Source organism: Armigeres subalbatus, chromosome 2 (genome assembly GCF_024139115.2).
Source record: "Armigeres subalbatus isolate Guangzhou_Male chromosome 2, GZ_Asu_2, whole genome shotgun sequence".
NCBI classification, from domain to species: domain Eukaryota; kingdom Metazoa; phylum Arthropoda; class Insecta; order Diptera; family Culicidae; genus Armigeres; species Armigeres subalbatus.
Window position 1 is genome coordinate 370491463 of NC_085140.1, and position 21911 is coordinate 370513373.

The window sequence follows — 21911 nt, forward strand, 5'->3', positions numbered from 1 at the left end:
ACTAGACACTACGGCTCTTTTTCTTGTTCACTCTGTACCGGCGGGTAGTACTGTACTGGGATGAGGAGATCTCTTTCGAAAGCCATCATTGCCATAGCGGCAGTAGTGATGCAAAACTGGGAAGAGATGAAAAACACTGAAATGATACTTTATTTAAATAAATTTGAAATTTTAGAAGTAGGTTAATAGACTGTGCCAGTGCCGCTCAATGGAACCGCGTCAACTTGGAAAGTGTATCACCCACATTATGGGTTGTGGGTTGTTCGCGCTTGTTCCTACAAGGAGTCTTCCATTGTTTGTCTCACTGGAGAAATGGTTTTGCCTCGTAATTTGTGCGTGGGCTAGATGTTCATCGCTGATATTATCGATGTCATCGACATTTTTCAGCGTAATCAGAGCATGGTGAACTTCCTAAGTAATCCTATTACATGGGTGGGTGGGAAGTTCTCGGAGTTTATTTGCGTATGTTATTGTGGTGTAGAAGATCAAATTTTCAAATTGACATTTTCACACAAAGAAACAAGTAATTTCCAAAATTTTCATTATAATTTAATTGGCTGGTTTCAAATTGTATGAGAATTTCTACTCATTGATGTCGAACCAGGGATGAAAATCTGTGAGGGTACGCGAAACCAGAGTGAAAAATCAATTATGACTACAATTATGAAAAATATTATTTTCCCTGGTAATATCATTCCCTAGAATATAGCTAGCATTTTTAAGGTATTCAAAAGTAAAACCTGTTGCCTTCTTTCGATCATTGGATGATTTTTTAACTAATATTTTGCTCTATTGTATTCTTATGATTTTTCCATTTTTTCCAATACAGTAATGCAAGAAAAAAGGTTCTATCGCTTACATAACTTCACAGCCATAATCATCGTTCCAAATTAGCTATGTCTTACCACAAAACCACTAGCATCGACTACTTATAAACGCATAAGCATAGGACGCGACGTCCATTTGGATATTTTCTGCATTCTATTTTCTCACACATGTTGTTAAGCTCCAAATCACGTACGATTTTGTTTCCGAGACTTTTATCCTCATCCAAAAAGCGCTAAACGATAGACTTTCTAATCCAGAATGGAAAGCAAAGACGCCTCTTCCCGTCGTCGTATGTATGCATGCTGAAAAGCTTAAATTGCATTGAAGCTAATTTTGCTTCCACCGCTTTAACATGGAACCAACTTGGCTAACAAACATGACAATTCACCGGAAAGACGATGTGGTTCGGAAATGTTTTTGCTTAATTCTTACTAGAACATAGATGGCCAGCCGTCATGTGTAGCAGAAAACCGTTGTATGCGTTGGGAAACAAGAGAACCATACGCTGCTTAAATAAGACTTGCATTTGCATCATGTAGCAATATTGCAGCGGAACGGTACAAACCCGGAATGTAACAACACCATGTCGTACCGTTCATCGTCCTCGCTGCAATCCTGACGCACTAATGAGAAAAGCGTAAACACCTGGAATCATTAACTATGGATGCTAATTGTGTAGTCGTTTGCAAGGTGCAATCTGCAGCAGAGAAAAAAAATCGAAATGAAGTCGCTTGCTTCAAATGCTGAGACCAATTAAAAAATGTTTGCCACATGAAGCTAATTTCATACTTTCTGATTTATATGAGACACAGATTCTTCGACTAAAAGCTCAAAATAATTTCCTTAACACAGATTCTATTTGTTGTCAAAAAATGGCATTTGATTGGCATGAGCATGAGCATTATGACCGAACAATTCGTATTTGCTACTCCGTGATAGACAATAACATGCAAAATTGAACAGAGAACCGAATGAATAGGATTAGGTAAACGTTTCGGAAGCTCATTTTATTTTAGTCAATAACAGGGCTGGGCAGTGACGTAGCCACGGGGGTGGTTTTGGGTATAACCCCCCCCCCCCCCCCCCAAAGACAAAATTTTTGAAAGAATTTTTTTTTTTTCGAAAAAAAAAATGTTCAGAAAACCCCCCCCCCCAGACCAATTTTCTGGCTACGCCACTGGGGCTGGGCAAATCTATATGGTCATATAGGAAAGCAAGGATTGTTAGTTTGACTCTCGTTGCTACTAGAAACTAAGTATACTTCTGCATCTCCACAATTGTCTTGAGATAGGGTATTGTATTAGTTATAAAGGATATTTTATCTGGATTCATTTCGGTTAGAGATGTGCGCCAGTCCAAAACTCGTCGATGGCGGCACACGGTGTAAAGTTTCTTGTACTTCTGATTTTCTTTCACAGAAAGATAGGCAAGGTCATTGAAAACAAGGTATGGGGTGTTTCAAAATATTTCACCGAATTTTTTGATAAAAGTGATTTTTATTATTTTCTGCTCCAATATACCGTACAAAAAGTTAATGTTTAACTCAACAATGCATAAATAATTGTAATTAACCTTATTAAGAAAATTGTTTTGAGCTTTTTAGTGAAATGTCTTCACTTGTCTTAAGACGACTTTGTACAATCCCATTGAAATTCCACCACTTAATTGTATCTCGACAGATACGTATTTCGACCTCAACAGTAAGGCCGTCTTCAGTGTCTCGTACTTGACTCGAAGTCGATTAAGATACAATTAAGTGGTGGAATTTCAATGGGATTGTACAAACTCGTCTTATGACAAGTGTAATTAACCCTCAAAGTTGAAAATATACACATTTGAAGCCTATTGTTGTATAGAAAATTAATCTTGAAATAGATAATTTTGGAAAAAAAAATCGTTGTTTAAGTTCAGCCATCTATTTTGTTCTCTCATTAATATTGTTTTTGAAATTCTAATATTTTCTTCTTTGAACATATGATTTTGCTGTAATTCATGCGTCACACGTTTTTTCTGTTCTCTCCCTGAGTACCTATTGTACGCAATACCTTCCGCTGGAAATTCGTTTCCGTCTGTATTATATGAGATTTACCTTAGGCCTAAAACTTGTTACATACGCCGGAAGTTCTCCTATTCGCAACTGAAATATTTCTCAAAGCTCCATACTTTTCAGTCTTTACTAGGTAATCTTTTTTCTACATCTTCAAACACATCCCCTTTCAAGCCCTATCTTCGCACAAACAATACTAAGCTTATCTCTGTCCCTACACGCAACTATGTACTTGAAAGAGCTTACGCATATGCCCGTGGTATTGTAGATGAATTCGAGCTCTTTTGGGAACGATCGCAAAGTAGTTGCGGAGTCTTTTGTCACTGAAAATTGATACAGTCAGTGTTTGGGCACGAATTGGATTGGGTAGCGAATCCTTCCGGATGAAGGATGCCGGGATGATGGCCAGAAACTTCGATTGAAGGAACGCCGGGAAACCACCGGTAGCTTGACGAAAATGTATGGTCTAATTAACACAAGCCTTCATAAAGGCTGTTTGCTGGCTTCCCCCTGGATTGAAAGGCTGGTTGTTTTCACTTGAGCTGCTATATTTTCTCCTTGGTGTGGACTGTATAAAAATTACAAACTAAATGAACGCAATTCTTGACTGACACTTCTTTACACTTTTGACTAAAATTTATTTTATTTAATTTTTTTAGTTTGTAACATTTTTTACAGTTTGGGTGTTTGGCCTTTTGGCCTCTTAGCTTTATGTATGATTTTGTTTTAATTATTTGTAATAGAAAATTGTTTATTTTTTGTCTAATTTATCATGTTTTCCTTTAGGAGGCATTAGTTAACTTGAAATTTTGATAACCTAACTACTATATACACTAATATATATAAGAGAATTTGAAAACCTAAATTAGAACTAGCGCCCTAATAGCCTGATCCTGATCCGAGTGCAAACAACGGACCCTAAACTTTTCTTTACACTCACCAAAGCGTTCATGTAAGGTTGTTATCCCTGCCAGACGGTGGACCTCGAAGGTTCTTGTCCTGGGAGGGGTGTTGAGAATCATCCTCAGAAATTTGTTTTGGACCTGTTGAAGTTTGAGGTGAAGTTTGAGCAAGCTTATTTTTCAGGGACAATGACGACCGGCGGTTAATCAAAGGGGGTACAATAGTTTCAACAAGACGTTACACTTCGTCACCGTCTTGTCCACCTGTTGCCTGAAAATAAGCTTGCTGTCGAGGTTTATGCCAAGGCAGTCGGCCTCATTGGCCCATTCCATTGAGGATGATTTTACAGTCCCCAGGCGGAACATGCTTAGGGAATTTAGAGTGGAAGAAAATGTTGACCTGGGTCTTCGCTGCGTTGGTACAGATCTTCCAGCTGATGAGGTATTCTGTCAGGGCATCCAGGGCTCGTTGTCGTTTTGCAACTAGCACTCTGATCGCTTACCTTGGTAGGCGATGAAGGTGTCATCTGCGAACAGAGACAGAATGCCGTCTTCTGGAGGTTCTGGCATGTCGGAGGTGAACAGATTGAAAAGCAGGGGCCCGATGATACTGCCCTGGGGGACGCCTGCGACGATTTTGTACGCATTGGAACTCGCTCCGCTGATAGAGACCCAGAATGTCCTTGCCGACAGGTAATTTTTGATGATTTTCACCAGGTAGCTGGGAAGATTGTAGCGTTGTAGTTTGTACACCAGGCCATCATGCCATACATTGTCGAATGCCTTCTCGACATCGAGTAAGGCCATGGCGGATGTTTTTGAGACAAAATTGTTCCGTCTGAGGACGTTGGTAACTCGGGTCAGTTGGTGTACGATTTATCGACCACGTCGGAAACCAAACTGTTCCTCGAGCAAGATGTTGAGATTTTCGGCAAACTCAAGTAACCGGTGATGTTGAGTAGCCATCGGGAAAGTAAGTACAGTGCGTGTGTTATTCGTCGCGAGCGAAAGAAAAAAAATATCTATTTGATACTAGCAGAACCGACGAACTTTGTTTCGCCTAAAATTGATTTATTTTATAATTAGTTCTTGAGTTATGCAGAAATTTCTGTTTCATTTGTATGGGAGCCCCTTTTTCCAGAGGGGGAGGGGTCTCGAACCACTTTAAGAACCTTCCCCGGCCCCAAAAACCTCTACATACAAACTTTCACGCCGATCGGTTCAGTAGTTTCGAAGTCTATAAGGTTCAGACAGACAGAAATTCATTTTTATGTATATAGAATAGGAAGAAGAAGATTTGGCGAATAATGCGTTTGTATTGCGCTTTGATCCGGTAGAGACAAGTGCGACCTTCTATGGCTTGCAGTAGCCATTGGGAAAGTAAGTACAGTGCGTGTGTTATTCGTCGCGGGCGGAAGAAAAAAAAATATCTAGGGGGAATGACGGCTTTGGCAGGTTTTGTTCTATTATTGTCAGGGGGGTTTTTAATCCGGTCAAGTAAGGGCAAGTAAGTACAGAATACTGCACGTCAGTTCGGTCATCAAAAACGCGATCCTTCACAGTTTGCATATGCCATCGGGCATGTATAGTTACTATTGTCCATGCTCGGTTCATACATACGTCGAACAATTTTGTATCGTTGTAGTTTGTGCGGTCGGAAGGTAAATCAATAGATATGCGTTTGCTCGTGTTCCTGCTCGGTGTACAAGAAGTCATCGATACAATATTTTGAAACATCTCGTACTTCTTTTCTAATGGCCTAGCTAGCCTAGCTTTTTGTGAAAAAAAAACAGAGGTACATGAAACTTCGATAATAATCCATTTTTTACAACGTGCGTTTCTCATGAATTTGGTCGGCGGCGGAGATTTCGGCGTAACGCTGAGTTTCATTTCAACCAACGGCAGTGTATTCGTTTTCCTAATGATTTTTCCATTACCAGAAGAATATTTTGAATTTTGAAAAATCTTATTAACTTCCCCAGGGAAGACTTTCATCTATTTTTTTTTTCGGGTTTCCCACGGAAACTTTTTTTAAGTTTTCATTCTTTGGGGGCCTACTCACCCTAGCGGTAAGATGCGCGGCTATAAAGCAAGACCATGCTGAGGGTGGCTGGGTTCGATTCCCGGTGTCGGTCTAGACAATTTTTAGGCTGGAAATTTTCTCGACTTCCCTCGGGCATAAAAGTATCATCGAGTTAGCCTCATGATATACCAATTCCAAATCTTTGAAGTGGCTTAGAAACCTTGCGGTTAATATCTGTAGAAGTGCTGAATGAACACTAGTCAGCGAGGCGGCAATGTCCCAGTGGGGAATACAATGTCAATAAGAAGAAGAAGATTCTTTGAAATTGTTTGGAAACACTTTGGAATTTCTAAGGAAAATTGATCGAAGGTCCCAAAGAGAATTCTTCGGTATTTTCACGATAAATTCCGTGGAATACCAACGGAAACACTAAGGAGTCTTCATGGCAACTCTCTGAAATGTTCATGAGAAATTCGTATTTTAAAACGAAGTTTTTCGGATTTTTTAGATTTCTTGTATGATAAATTATTTGTAATATTCAATAGAAACTCGGATATTCCTCGTTTGGCCAAAAGTCATTCGGCGGAAAGCCATATGTTAGAATGACACTAGCCGAAAGTCGTCTAGCCGAATTCCGTTTGGTTGAAATGGATTGGCCTGAAAAAGGTCATTTGGCCGAAAAGCCGTCTGGCCGAAATGGTTGTTTGAATGAAAATGTCATTTGATCGAACAGGAAATTCGGTGAAATGACCTATTCGACTAATCAACATTTTCGGTTAACTGACCAATTCGGCCGCCCGATATTTTGGCCGCAAGTGTTATAACATTTTTGGCCAAATGGCCCTTTCTGCCAAAAAAACCATTTCAGCCTAACAGCAAAACATTTCGGCTAAAACTATCGAGCGACTTTCTCGGCCAAATGTCCTACACTCACAAAAAACTCCGCATTATATTCATGAGTTCACACATGGATTTTTACAATGGGGGTAGCGAAATGGATTCCATATTTTTTACACATGTATTCCATGCGCCCACATGCATTGCATGAGTGTTCACACATCCACATCCTTCCGCTCACCGGAAAATGCTTCAGCATCGGGTATCCGATATCATCCAGACCTGCGGATTTCCCGCTTTCCTTCTGCAGGGTGAACTCCAGCTTTTCAAACCAGAAAGCTTGGTTGTAATCCTGGTTGTTATCAGGTAGCATGTCAAACGCTGATATCTATGTTGCAGGGTTCGAGTGCTTATGTGTCCGATGTGTTCCGGGTATAACCGGTAGGACAACTGTAGTTGGAAGTTGTCGGCTATTGAGGAAGACACTCTACTAAGGAGGGGACCTTCTTAGCCTAGCGGTAAGATTTATTTATTTATCTATTCAGACTAAGGCCATCTATTCAGACTTCTCCATTCGGCTCGGTCCATGGCTACACGTCGTCAACCACGCAGTCTACGGAGGGTCCGCAAGTCATCTTCCACCTGATATCCACCTTGCCCGCTGCGCACCTCGCCTTCTTGTGCCCGTCGGATCGTTGTCGAGAACCATTTTCACGGGGTTACTGTCCGACATTCTGGCTACGTGCCCGGCCCATCGCAGTCGTCCGAGTTTCGCAGTGTGAACGATGGATGATTCTCCCAGCAGCTCATGCAACTCGAGGTTCATTCACCTCCTCCACGTACCGTCCGTCATCTGCACCCCACCATAGATGGTAAGATGCGCGGCTTAAAACCAAGATTTCCGGCTCCTTTCGATTTCCGGTGCTGGTCTAGGTAATTTTCGGTTTGGAAATTGTCTCGACTACCCTGGGCATAAAGTATCATCGTGTCAGCCTCATGATATACGAATGCAAACATGTTTACTGGCTTAGAAACCTTGAAGTTAACAACTGTGGAGTGTGGAAGTGCTTAGAGAATACTAAGCTGCGAGGCGGTAATGTCCCAGTGGGAGATGGATGCCAATAAGAATAAAAGAAGACTCTTCTTTAAAAGTGATACGCTATGCTGAACTCTAATAATAAGAAAAATCATTTGAAAAATCTTCTATATTCCACTCAAAATTTAAATTGTTATACTTTTAACAAACAAGTGAGTTAAATTTCCTGAAAAAAATGCAGGGAATACAATTTTACTCAGTCAGTTAAGTATTGTTCACATATGGAACACAAAAAGTGTTACAAAGCAGGTCACCTGAATAATAAATAATGATTGCCTTATCAATCGAGTAAATCAATCGGAAAAAGACTCCGATAACTCATTGATTATGTCATATCCCCAGCAAAACAAATAACCACTCTGCTTGCTGGTGATGAAGTACCGATGGTGCACTCGGTAAACAGTTTTATTAAATTTAATTAAGCCATACATTCACCTACTATCGCCGTTGTTGGTTGGCGGTTGGGGTTGATACAACTAGCAAAAAGCTCACCATGTACAGTAACTTTACCATCTGGTTGGCGTTGTATGGGAGACTTATTTGTGAAGTACACAAACATACAGAAATACAATCACTGTGTAAATGGTGCTTCTAATTATTTGCTTTCTTTAGCCTAAAGGAATTGTTACAGGGCGCATTTACTGAAATGAAACAATATATTAAAAACAATACAATCTCTATCTCACCCATCAAAGCCTTCCAGCCATCGTCATATAAATCGTTCAATCGCAAACAAACCACATGCCTAGCGCATACTCGCTCAACAAATCCTTGCGGAATATCTCCGCGTGTTTGATAGCCACATAGGTGGCAACCAGGTTTGATTGAATTGTAATTGCTTAAAATTTGTTCTTTCATTTGAACTTTGGCAATCTGTAACGTTCAAATTCAATTAACGAATGAAATAATTAAAACGGAAATTGAAAAAGGATGAAACTCTCTCCAATTTTGAAACATTGAGATTACATTGTGTTTATTTGACAAGTGATGTATTAATAGGAAACTTCTAATTTTCCGCCAATTTTAATATGATAAAGAACAAACTTCCGCTATATCAAAGAGCAAGGGTAAATCAAGTCTGGTGCCAACTGCTTTCCATGTCATACCTGTGCCTACTGTTGATATACATCAAGCTAATCACAAAAGCAAACTACACTTGGCCTCCGGGTAGGACTCCCAAATGCACGAAACACAAGTCCAATATCATGGACACAAACGGCAACGGAGGCTGCAAGACTTCGATACAGGGAAACCGGTCCGCTACCAACTGCTCTTTTGGTTTGATTTATTATTTATCACACGTAAAATCGATCCCGTTGAGAGTCGTTGCCACATTGGGCGCACTATTGTTCCGACACAAGGCTTATTGCTAATCTAGCAGGTGCCAGAGTAAATATCGGAATTGGATCAATGGAAATTTATGTTTGATTAACTTGATGCCTGCGGTCGATCGACGGTTTGTTTATTCGTTTACTTAGTAGGGATATTGGAAACTGAGTGACTCATCCAATTGAAACCCACGCCTATCAAACGTTAAATAATTAATTTCCAACCCAAGACACCACCGAATTGACTCCATAATCCTTTCTCTCGTTTTCACTTTCAGGTCAACCTCCCGCTATGCAGACCTGGAGAAGCCCAAGAAAAAAAAGACACTCAGTTCCACCAGCCTAGTTTCTATACCGAACACAATAAAGTTAAGCATGTTAAATAGCGGTTTAATTTCATTAGGTAAGTCCGTTTTTGCCTCGTTTTCAGGCGACCGACCTATGTTGCGTGGTGGTTGACATAATTGACCGATAACGAGGTGAACTCTGCCGTCCACGTTCGAATATGTAGGGCACAATACCTTCTTCAGTTTCATCTTGAAACTGATTTGCATAAGCGACCGTTGTTTTCACTTTATGTTCGCAGTAATTTAATGTTTCTAATGGAGTTTTCTTATTTTCTCGTATCAAACTTTCGCACCGGACGATCATGACTATGCCAGACAAAGTTAAATTATCAGCCAGAGGTAAGTGTTGTTTACGGCGGTTAAAGAATGTCTTTTCCAATTGAGTTTCTTCGTCCAGATGGCACATTTACGTTCCCATATGTAGAATATTTATTATGCATATACTTTTTGAATTTAGAATTCTAGGGCCTCGGACGAGAATTTCTAAATAATGAACATTTACCCGAACTCCACCGCATATATACGCCATTTTCAATTAATATTCATGTTCAACGAGACGACAATCTTATGTACGCACTACAGCCTGAATAAAATGTTATTCAAATTATCGGCAAAAGAAAGCTCATCAAGATAGTCGAATAACATGTTACAAGGCCCTAGTGCGAACATTGCATTAAAGTTACAGTGACTAGCTCGAGCTCACTATCAACGTGAAGCTGCAAAGTTACTTCAAGTTGCATTTCTCATTGAACGCCCGTGGCTAAATGAACAAAGACTCACTGACACACAAATTAACTTCAAAATGTTTGCCATCTACTTCGAAATCTCATATCATAATTTACACAAAATCAATGAAAAAGAATCCTTAATTTAAATCATTTCAATTTTAAGAACGGCTACATAGGCTTGAACGATTAAAACAAGATGTATATTTTTTGACGTTTCCATCAGGAAGAAAATACTGTGTTTGTTCCTATTCTATTGTTTAGTCTAACGTTATCTGTCTGATATGGATGTTGCTGGTATATGTCATCGAGAACATACAATTTCAAAATAATTTACCCTGACAAATGATACAAATTACTAGACTACACAGTAGTTTTCATGATGAAGAAAACATCCACATTTCAATACTGTAGTGGTCTGCGTGGAGTCCAAAGTAAGTACAATTCCGTACTGCGGTACCTCACCGAAATTCTCTGCTACTATTGGTTTTGGCTATTCTCAGTAAGTCGCGTAAGTCTTCATCACTTCACTAACACCGTTTTAGAGCACCTTCCTATCATATGTCGTCTACGACGTGTTGATGGCCATCCTTGTACCACATGCACATGGAGACACATGGTTGCTCACTATGGTGTTTGCATTGCAAAACTATTTTGACAGTGTCAAATTATATCCTCTGAAAGGGTTGTTCAAGATCTCTTTTTTTATATGTTACGTATATTTGAAAAAAAAAAACAAATTGTTTCATGATTGACATTTCATATTGATCCTTGAACGTGCACTCTTGAACATTATTTTCGTGACAGTAAACAAAAAATCGATTTTAAAAGCAATGATTTTTTCCAATTCATTTTTGGAAAAGTCGCTTTTTCTGATTGACTTTTTTTCACATTTCGAAAATATAGAGGACGTATATCGGTTTCAGGCTCAGCTTCTGTAAAATAATAATTTTGTATTTAGTGTCAAGATGTGTGTGTCTTGACACTAAATACAAAATTATTATTATTAAAATAATAAAATAATAACTTACCAAAACCATTGGTTGAACGTATGTGACATATATACGACCTGACGGTGTCAAACTATAGACCGTTCTGATAATTATAAATTCATACACTAAGAAATAGTCGGCAATTGGAATGCCGCTTGATATTTCATGAAAATGTTGTTGCCTCCTATAGATTACATATTACTCTTTTACTTGATGTATTGGTTATTTTTGAAACGTTCTTTTTGGTAAATTATCTAGAAAAGAACGCATAACTGTTAGATCAATATAAATTACAATACAGACGCATAAAAATGTTTGTCTTCTCGCATTAATGATGAGATTTGTTTGAAAAATAATTTCAAGACTTGAAAATTCCAAACAAACTTAAAAATATTTCGAAAAATGAATAATTATCATTAAAATGAATGTGGCCTAAGAATCAGAAGATTTTCAGGTACGGCAGCGGTTCTCAACCTTTTTCTTGAGAGGTACCCCTTGGAGCTTTTGCATTAATTGAGGTACCCCCTATTTTTTCTGTGAATGAAAATAAGCGTAACTTATAACAGATGTGAAAAATAGACCTTAAAACTAACAGGATATATGGCTCTTCATGAAGTTGGCTCAAATTTTCATTATTCCGTGAAACTTCCCAATACAAATTTAGTTTATACATCAAGCTTCCTACAAGGAAGGTTCCGAACCACTTGAAAGGAGGCCTTTTAAAAGGAGGCTTTGGAGCTGCTTGGAAAGAGGGTTCCGAGAAGCGTAGAAATAGGCTAACAGCTTCCTACAGGACTTTTATGACTATTGAGGGCTTCCGGGCCTCTTGAAAAAGGAGGCCTTCGGCCTTTTAATAAAAGGAAGTTTCCGAGCCGCTTGGAAGGAGGCTTCCGAACCTCATGAAAAGAGGTTTGGGGGCCTCTTGAACGAAGTTCTCCTAACCTCTTGTAAGGTTGCTTTCGAACCTTTTGAAAGGAGGCTTGGAGTCTCTTGAAAGGAGGATTCCAAGCCATTTGAAAGGAAGCTTCCAAAAGGGTTCCGTGCCACTTGAAAAGAGGCGTCCAAGGCTCCAAGAAAGGAGGTCTCTTAAAAGAAGGCTTCCGAGCTGCTTGCAAGAAGAAGAAGCTGCTTGCTGAGAAGCGTAGAAGGAGACTAACAATCCTCATGCAATAAAGCAACTGACTTTTTTGAGAAAAAAAAAGCCTTCATGCCTCTCAAATGGTGGCTTCAGAACCTTTAGACTCTAGATCAGAAGCATATTCCTCACATATCATAAATTATTTTGTTTCGATCAAGTAGAAGATTTTTTAAATTTGTTCATTCGACGTTTTATCCTGTTGATCTTTTGTCCCGCAGCCCTTCATTCACAATTGAATTTGATGTACTGATCGCCATACATATTATGTACAAGACAAAGTTTTAAAATAAAAAAAATACCCTATTGTCAAAACTTTATCAATAATATTAAAAAATAATTGTAATACATTCGCCATTACGCATTTTTGTTCGAGGTACCCCCAGGGAAAGGCAGGGAAAGTACCCCCAGGGGTACATGTACCCCAGGTTGAGAACCGCTGAGGTACGGTATATCTTGGGATTTGATCTGGGCACTAAAGGATACAGACCACCTTGCTCCAAAAAGTAAAAAAAAAACTGGTTGTAATAAAGAAAACGAGAGCTCGAAATCACTTTTTTTTTTGAGCTGGTCGCTATTTATTTGGAGTTGTTCTAATTATAGTTCAATTGCAATTATTTAAGTTTTAAAGTCTATTATACCTGTTAAATGAGTACAAAAACCTGATACCAGATGAGTACAAAAACCAGATAGAATGGATAAAGTATAAAAATTGATGAAAAATTTTAAGTGGTAGCTGAAAAACATTCTTCGAAACATTGTAAAGGAAAAACTCATAAAACATGACAAATATTTGAAACATTCTGGAGAAGTCGATGCTATATGAAAGAAAACAGAATATTGGGCTATCTAAACATAAAAAAGTAGATACATAACTTGAAAAAATTGGAATAATTTTGATTATGATATTTGATATTATTTATAATTATCGGAACGGTCTATATTTGACCGAATGAATATGAAGTGAATAGTAAAGATTGCGACATTTCTCACTTTAGATAAGAAATAAGAAGTGAGAAGTCGGAAGTGACAAATGAGATGTGAGAAGTGAAAAGTCGCATTAAACTTTTAGAAGTAAAGTCAGAACTGAGAAGCGAGAAGTGAGATGTAAGAGAAAACAAGTTAAAGTTGTGTTGTTTTTCTTCTCCCTTCTTTCTTTCTTTTTGCTTCTAGCGGGCTTGGTAGTCATATGGCTACTGCTTGTGCCTCATACGCAGGAGGTCGTGGGTTCAATCCCAGGTCCGTTCCATTCTCCTACTTTGTATCTTTCTCTATATTTCTCATGTTCTAGCAATCGCTAGAACTGGGAATGGACTTCCATACCGTTTCCATCTCAATTCCTATACCTTTAACTTGAATATTCTAACAGTAATCTGCTAGAATTGGAAACGAACTATAAAGCGTGTGCAGTGCAAAGGTATATTCGGCTTGCAGTGGACGAGTGATTGCATCATCATTTCCTCCCCGTTCCCTACATTGACTTGCATTCTGACGTGGCAGACGCCAGTATGGCCTAACAAAAATGAGATCACCAGTACTTATACATTGAAGATGTGAGCTAGTCCCAAGCAAACATCTGTTGGTTCCCTGTGCAAGAACAGCTGATCTGGTCATAATGGAGTAGCAACTACGAGCAGTCAATTAAGCTCAAGCTCAAGCTCCCTTCTTTCTTCTTGCTTCTCCCTGCTTCCTTCTTCCTTCTTTCTTCTGCCTTATTTCTTCTTATTACTTCTTTATCTTACTTCTTTTTCGTCTTTATTATTTCTTTTTTCTGCTTCATTCTTTTTTCTTTCAACTTCTTTTTCCTTCTTTCTTCTTTCAACTTCTTTTTCCTTCTTTCTTCTTTCTACTTCTTTCTGTCTAACTTCTGTATACTTCTTTCTGTCTAACTTCTCACTACTCGCTTCCCACTTCTCAAGTCTCGTTTCCCAATCATCAAAACCTACTTCTCACATCTTATTTCTTATTTCTCAGTACATTTAATTCTTATTTCTCACTACATTCACTACTTACTTATCATCTTTCTCACCCATCGCATCTCATTTCTCACCACTCATTTTTATCTTCTCATTTCTTACTTTTCACTTCTCACCTTTCACTACTCACTTCTCAATTCTCACTAATCACTTCAAACTTCTCTTTTCTTTCTTCTCACTATTAATGTTTTACTACTCACTTCTTACTGTTAACTACTCATTTCTCACTTGTCTTTTCTCAGTACTCGCTTCTCATTACTCACTTTGAAGATTTTTCTCCCAATACCCACTTTTCATTTCTCACTCCTCACTTTTAACTTTATCATTTTTATTTCTTACGTATAACTTCTTACTTCGCAATTCAATTCCCACTTCACACATTTAATAAGAAAACAAATGACAAAAACAAAAATTACCCATTCGGCCAAATGGGTGTACATCCAATAGACATTCGATTACTGCAAGTCTTTTCACTGCAACTCGATAGTTGCAACAGTTTTGCAGTTATCGGACCGCTGAACTTTATAATAATGTCAAAGTCAAGGACAGCTGCACTTTTATTTCAACTGACACAACTGACAACCGTTTGACGTCTAAAATGCATTGCAGTCATCGAACGGCATTCGGATCTTTTTTCGCGGTACGACCGAAAGACATTTTGCGGAAAGTAACGTTTCAATGAAAGACATTCCGCGGAACGCCTTTTGGCGGAATTCAGTTAGGTTGAATAATCATTAGATTCTACACGTTATTCGTGTCATGATCGCAGATACAGATGAGCCAAAACCTCACCTCACTAAACGTACGGTGAAATGTTATATACAATCATTTTGCGTTGATTTTGAACGCGAGAAATAATATTCTAAAACATGATATTTGTCTTTGCATGCAGTTTCAATTTAAGAAATTCCTATCTAATGCTTTTCTTAAATTTATTCCGTCCACGTAATTTAACCCAACAACCTCCGGTCACGTTCGAAACGCTCGAAAACGTCCGGGAAAAAAACGAACGGTCGTAATGACAGGGAAATCTATTGGAAAAGCATCTTCACTTTATCTTGCGCATCTAACATGCCATTTCAATACGAATTTAATACTTTCATACTACCCCGCCCCCATGCAGATGAGAAGAACCCACTGTCGCAGACGATGCCGGACAAACCAACCGAGCTGCGGCACTTCGGCAAGCTGTGCGAACAGCGACGGAAGTTCCCCATCCTGTACAAGCTCGAATTCCAGACGGCTGTGAAAGTGGAAACCAACACCTGCCGGCACGCGACTCGCAAAGCCAATGCCCACAAGAACCAAAACCCCAAATGCATTCCATACGACTACAACCGGGTCGTGCTCGGCAAGTTCGAAAACATCCCAGACACCGACTACGTGAACGCGTCCTATGTCGATGTAAGTAACTATCATCTGGGTTCCGAAGCCCAAATTACATCGGCGATAAAGTTCGGATTGAAATTCAAAAAAAAAACTCATTTCGCCCGCAGAGCTTACTGAAACCCAATGCATACATCGTAACGCAGGGACCAACCGAGGAAACAGTGCTAGACTTTTGGCGGATGGTGTGGCAGGAGAACTGCAGTGCAATCGTGATGCTGACGAAAACTTTCGATTTTACCAAAGTAAGTACACCATTATTTTTTTACCGATGATGGAACTGTTTTGCATAACTCGAGTGCACCTGGTTTAGTAGGATGAAAATTTTTCTCTTTTCGTGGTAACTTTTGTGCGCAGTATTGCACATCAGAAGTTTGAACGTACCTAATAATATACAATTTATTGAAAAAAGAAATTCTATTTTGTTCAAAATTTAAAATTGCTGCAGTGCAAGTTCAACACTGCAAATAAAATTCACGTAGCATTTACCTGAAAAGATACGTAGATATTTTCCATCTGTTTTTCACGTGAATTAGAATGTCAATCTTTATTCAAATGATTCAGGTGAAATGTACCTGATTTTCACGTAACATTTACCGTACATGTTTAACGTAGAATTTACGCGATTTTCATATGAATTTTATCGGATTTTGGGTGAATCTATTTTTAAACCTTATATAGAATATAGATATTTCTCATTGAAAATTGAAAATACAAAGATTAGTCATTCTAGATTTGCTTCAGATGATGTATTTTTATCAGATGCTACATACATGGACAAATGTGGATATCACATATATATGGTGGGTCAGCCAAACAGCACCAAACGGCTTTTGGCTGAATTGTAATATTTTGTTCGTAAAATGCAAACGGAAATAATTTTAAACCAAAACGCTTGATACGATTTGGCAGAACCCCGGCCATAAGTGTCTCTCATTGTTGTAACGAAACTGAATCCTTCATCCAAAGACGGCTACCCGTAGAATTAAAGCGATATTAGTCGTCCATTACCCTTTAGTGGAGTATGGCCAGGTCCGGTATGGCACCCGCTCAACTTCCAGTTCGATAAACACGGCATGTTATTAAAATATTATCAAATCCATGATTGATGATTCCTGTTGAAGAATAGTAAAGTAAAGTAAGTAAGTAAGAATAGTAAAGTAAAGTGAGTAAAATGAGGCCATTATTATTTTCCTCTTATAAGAACAAACAAAACTTACGTTTGCTTTCCTTCGTGGTTAATACTATTTTCACTAAACTCATTTGCTCGATGTCGCCTTTAACGAACGACACGAAACACTAAACTTTTCTCACATGTTCTCCTATAAAATTCACCCAAAATTCACGTAATATCAACCTGAACCTCAGGTAGGGTTTACCTGCATATCTATAATATCTACCAACAACATGTGAAAAGAATCAGATAAGCAATTTTTATTGTTTACCTGAATTATCCGGTAAAATTTACATGCAAGATAAGTTGAGTGAACAGCAGCCAGATAGAAGTATAATTGGATAACAGAAGGTTTTAATTATATAATGTCAAAGTACTTACATTATCATAGAAATTTCATCATTAACATAACTGAACAAGAATGCTATAGCTAAGGGCTAATATATTTTTAATACAATAGTAATAATAATCAACTTTCTAATAATCAATATCTTGGGAAGGAAATGACTTGAAATTGTGCAGCCCTTTCCTTGATTTACCAAATGATTTCCACCATCCTAACAAATATTCAAATGAGTCACTATCCCATTATGAAGAATTTCTCATAAATATTCAATATAGATATATTTTTGTTCATTACTTATTATTGAATCTCTTTGAAACTTTGTAACCCTAACGCAGCGTATTACAACAAAATGATAGTAATTCGATTTGAAAGTTTATTGAAATGCTCAACAAAAATCCCTTTTGATTACAATTGTCATGGGATACGCAGGTGAGGAACACATGGACCGGAAACTGCTCCTTCTGCGATAGAAGTTCATTCTTTCTTCATTATGTTAAGTGAGGAAAACTTCTTCTCCACCTTATCTGTTTGCACCTTTTCTCAAGTTTACGCACCGTTGCGGTTCTTTCCTCTACGGCAACAATCAAATAATCATTTTCTAGGTCGCGTAAAACTTTTTTCTCCGCCAGGTAGTGCAGGTCCACTATGTAGAGATTGTATGATGTAGAGCAAAAATGTATGCAGCTCATTTCGAGGATGGTCTGAATAAGGAATTCTTGATAACATCCGATGAATTCTGGTCAGTCGTAAAATGCAGTTTTTACTCTGGAATAACTTGCAAGAAAACTTCCTAAAAAGTCGCAATTACAGCCTATCCGTTATTACACAGGAATTGTAATTTTTTGGAAAAAATATTTTAAAAAATCCGAGTGACCTTTTTAATTGCAGACGATAAAATGCACTAAAATTTCGTTATACTTAGAACTGCTGGCTTCAAATTATAAATGAATCAATTATGTACACCAAAAATGCTGTTGCCCCACCATTACCAGAAGCGCCGCCAATGAACACATTCTTATTGTTCTCAACGGATCGAGATCTGATCGAATATTTGGAGAATGAAGATGTCAGTTTTATGTGAAGGGTTTTGGAAAGGTGTTCTATGTAGTCCAAGGATGTACCCTGGCTGTACACACCACCATAAAAAAGGAGATGTCATTAAAAAAATACACATTGATCAAATGATTTATGATTCAAATGATTCACATTTATTATTTATTTTACTTGTGCTTTATTCCTGCTGAAACCAATATTGGGATCAACATTCGTTGATATCTTAAAATGCGATAAGTAATCAGTTTGAATATTTATTTATTTATTTATTTATTTCAGGAAATCGTAACATAAGGCTACAAACCTTTTCAATTGCTACCACAAGTAATACATATATACGATAATTAGACTTCGTGTTTTTAGTCTTTTCCCTCATCTAACTGATTTACACTGCTAAATGCTGCTTAGCAGCCAGCTTATAAGCTGTTTGTGAATGATGATAAATCTAGAGCTAGCAAAATTTAAAGTAACGATTCTAAATAATAGAAATAAATCTTGATTGTTCGTCTTCAATCTCTTTTATGGAAGGACTTATTCGGGAAGGATTTACATACTTTAAATATTGATAAAAGGTGATGCTTAATCTTTGTGATCATCACTTGTAGCATTTGTAGAGGCTTAGAGCTTTTTATATTGATTATATTATTAACAAAAAATAAGTGATCTTTGCTGGTATTGTCGCAGCTTTTTTATTAAACTAGTTATAGCGAAATTTTTTTTTGTTACACGTGAAATATATCTGATGACAATACAATACAATAATCTTAATTTTAATATGAGGTCACGGCATTCTTATTTACGAGAATATTTATGCTTGATGCTAAGCAATTCAAATTCCCATCATGTTTACATTGCTTGCACTCGCGACTGATCTCGTGATGAAGGAAGAATTGACTGACCGCGAATGTGTCTCTTGCATCTGCATGCGATGGCTGCTACGATCTGTCATGTGACTGAAGAACAGTATATTAGACTTGTTCATGTTTATAGGCCTGTCCAACGCCACACGAAATGGAGCTGGAAATATTTAAATAAATGTAATATGTATGATGATTTTGGAGTTATTGAAAACCATCTTACGCTGCAAATTCTGCTATTGTCAGTAACGATATAATTATCCGGTAGCTTGCAAAATTGAATCCATCGCTGTCTAATTGTATTATTTTTCGGAAATCTAAAGAATGTGATGTTTTTGAGACCTCCCACAAATACATTTTGGCAAAAACTCGCGATGCACTTCATTTTCAATTACGATAAGTAACGATGACGAAAAACAAAACAAAATCTTTAACGCGTGAACAAACTTCAACAAACTTCATTCGAAGTGTTACCCGCAGAAACAGTTGCCATATTCTCTCTGACGAAACCACAACAAACAGAGTGTTGACGATCACAAAGTTCGTCACTCTTTGCCTCTCTTCCTATTCTCTCTGCATTTAACTACTTTGTAAGTATCTGCATAATCATTTCCTTTGTTTTGAGCTTGCCTAAAACTATAGAGCATGTTTTCAACGACTTGTTACATAAGCATTTCATCATTGTTTTATTAAATCAAAAATCTTTGGAGAGGCGGAAAGTATTCCGTGTTGAGTTTTGGGAAGTGGTTGATAACTTTTCGATGGAATTCTTGGAGCTTTTCATATATAAATTCTTATAGATGCTGATTCGAACAGCTTCCACACCATCCCCACGAGTATTCCTGGTGAACCTGATACAGTCACTCTCAAAATTGAGCGTACACCATGGATTAGATGAATATATTCGAAAATTGCAAAGGAAATTTAATTGTTGGCTCGGTTGTTTTTAATGCATTTCAATATTCATCCCTTCCTTCAATGTATGCGTACATAAAATGGTTGAAATTTTTTCTCTAAAGTTCATTTATTGGAAAATGATCTCAAAATACGCCTATTAGATGTTACAAAATTGAGCGTACAGCGATTTTTTTTCTATGAAATTTCTTATTATAAACACGATTAATGTATTTTAATATTGTTTTTTCATGATTATATTTATAATAATAAACATCCGCTACTTAAACATTCAATGTTTAGAAATAAAACCATGTTTTAATCAAAATGGCGAACAAGTAAGATGTATTTACAATGCTATTTAACAATTCAATGCTGCTGGGCCAAATAGATGCTTTAAGATATGGATTTCTCCGGCATCGTGTCTTATATATGATAGATTATTAAAATCGAACGAGACATACGATAAATTTGGGAAAATTCAGTCGGTAAATGATGAAAACAGATGTAAACATACAGCGAAAACGACAAATGTTGGGAATGGCATATTTCAAATTAAGTATAACTTTATTTAAAAGTCAATGTATAGGTAGCTTATAAGCTCAGAACACTCATTAATAATAATATTAATAAAAGAGCAGAACACGGATACATTATAAGACGTCATTTTATATTTGAAGACTCAGTCACCGTAGGAACAAATTTGGTTGAATCATTTAAATTCACCAAGATATCATTAAATAAGCTGTCGAACTTTTGAAAAAGTTTATTTTTTCTCTCCACATGGAAATCATCCAATTGTATCCCTTATGGTAACAGATCGTGGAGTTTAATCCAAATTTAATTATGAAATTACGATTTAAAGCTATCTTTTCAATATTCAATCAGAATTGTTCTACGGGGTTGAAAAGCTGTTTTTATGTTCGGTACCTTAACATGTACCTTGTACTTTTAGAATTTGACTGTTAATGATTGGATTCAATAATATTACTCTTAATGAAAAACCTGAGACAAAAATCAAGCTTTAAAACAAATTTCAGTTAAAGACATACTAAATTTGAATTATGTCATTCCTAACATTTGTCGTTTTCTCTGTATGTTTACATCTGTTTTCATCATTTACCGACTGAATTTTCCCAAATTTATCGTATGTCTCGCTCGATTTCGCTTATCTATCATATATAAGATACGATGCCGGTGAAATCCATATCTTAAAGCATCTATTTTCCCTAGCAGCATTGAATTGTTAAATAGCAATGTTCTTACCTCTCACTTGTTCGCCATTTTGACCAAAACATGGTTTAATTTCAAAACATTGAATGTTTAAGTAGCGGATGTTTATTATTATAAATATAATCATAAAAAACAATATTAAAATACATTAATCATGTTTATAATAAGAAATTTTATAAAAAAAATTCGCTGTACGCTCAATTTTGTAACATCTAATAGGCGTATTTTGAGATCATTTTCAAATAACTGAACTTTAGATAAAAAATTTCTACCATTTTATGTACGCATACATTGAAAGAAGGGATGAATATTGAAATGCATTAAAACAACCGAGCCAACAATTAAATTTCCTTTGGAATTTTCGAATATATTCATCTAATCCATGGTGTACGCTCAATTTTGAGAGTGACTGTACATAAATGTCGAAGGAAATTGCTACAAGCAGAGCCTAAAATATTCATCTTCATGAAGCAACTTCAGTCCGAATTTTGACAAACATCGCATGAATATTCAAAACATAGAATGACATAGTCAGACGACTACTCCACCAACTCATTCATTCGACTGTCACTGAGTGTGCTAACAATGTGCAGAAAAAAACATTATTAGCATTGTTTATGTTGATGTTTACCGTTGAAAGTGCCTCGCGGATGAAAATCGGATTCCGTCCTGTGTGATAAATCACTTTACTCATTTGAAACGTGTTTAGATTTCAGATAATTTATCAATTTG

General features: G+C 37.2%; 1 protein-coding gene across 5 annotated transcripts in view; it reads left to right on the forward strand.

The window, feature by feature from the left end:
• LOC134213062 (receptor-type tyrosine-protein phosphatase kappa) overlaps positions 1-21911 on the forward strand; it is a 436242-nt gene that overhangs the window by 359328 nt on the left and 55003 nt on the right. For all 5 annotated transcript variants that reach the window (XR_009979392.1, XR_009979395.1, XR_009979394.1 and 2 more), the window contains 4 exons: positions 9340-9464; positions 9724-9747; positions 15360-15640; positions 15733-15867. Coding sequence is in view for 1 of the 5 variants with exons in the window: in XM_062691596.1 (XP_062547580.1) it covers positions 9340-9464; positions 9724-9747; positions 15360-15640; positions 15733-15867 (565 nt within the window). In the remaining 4 variants the exon portion in view is untranslated. The remainder of the gene's footprint in view (positions 1-9339; positions 9465-9723; positions 9748-15359; positions 15641-15732; positions 15868-21911) is intronic.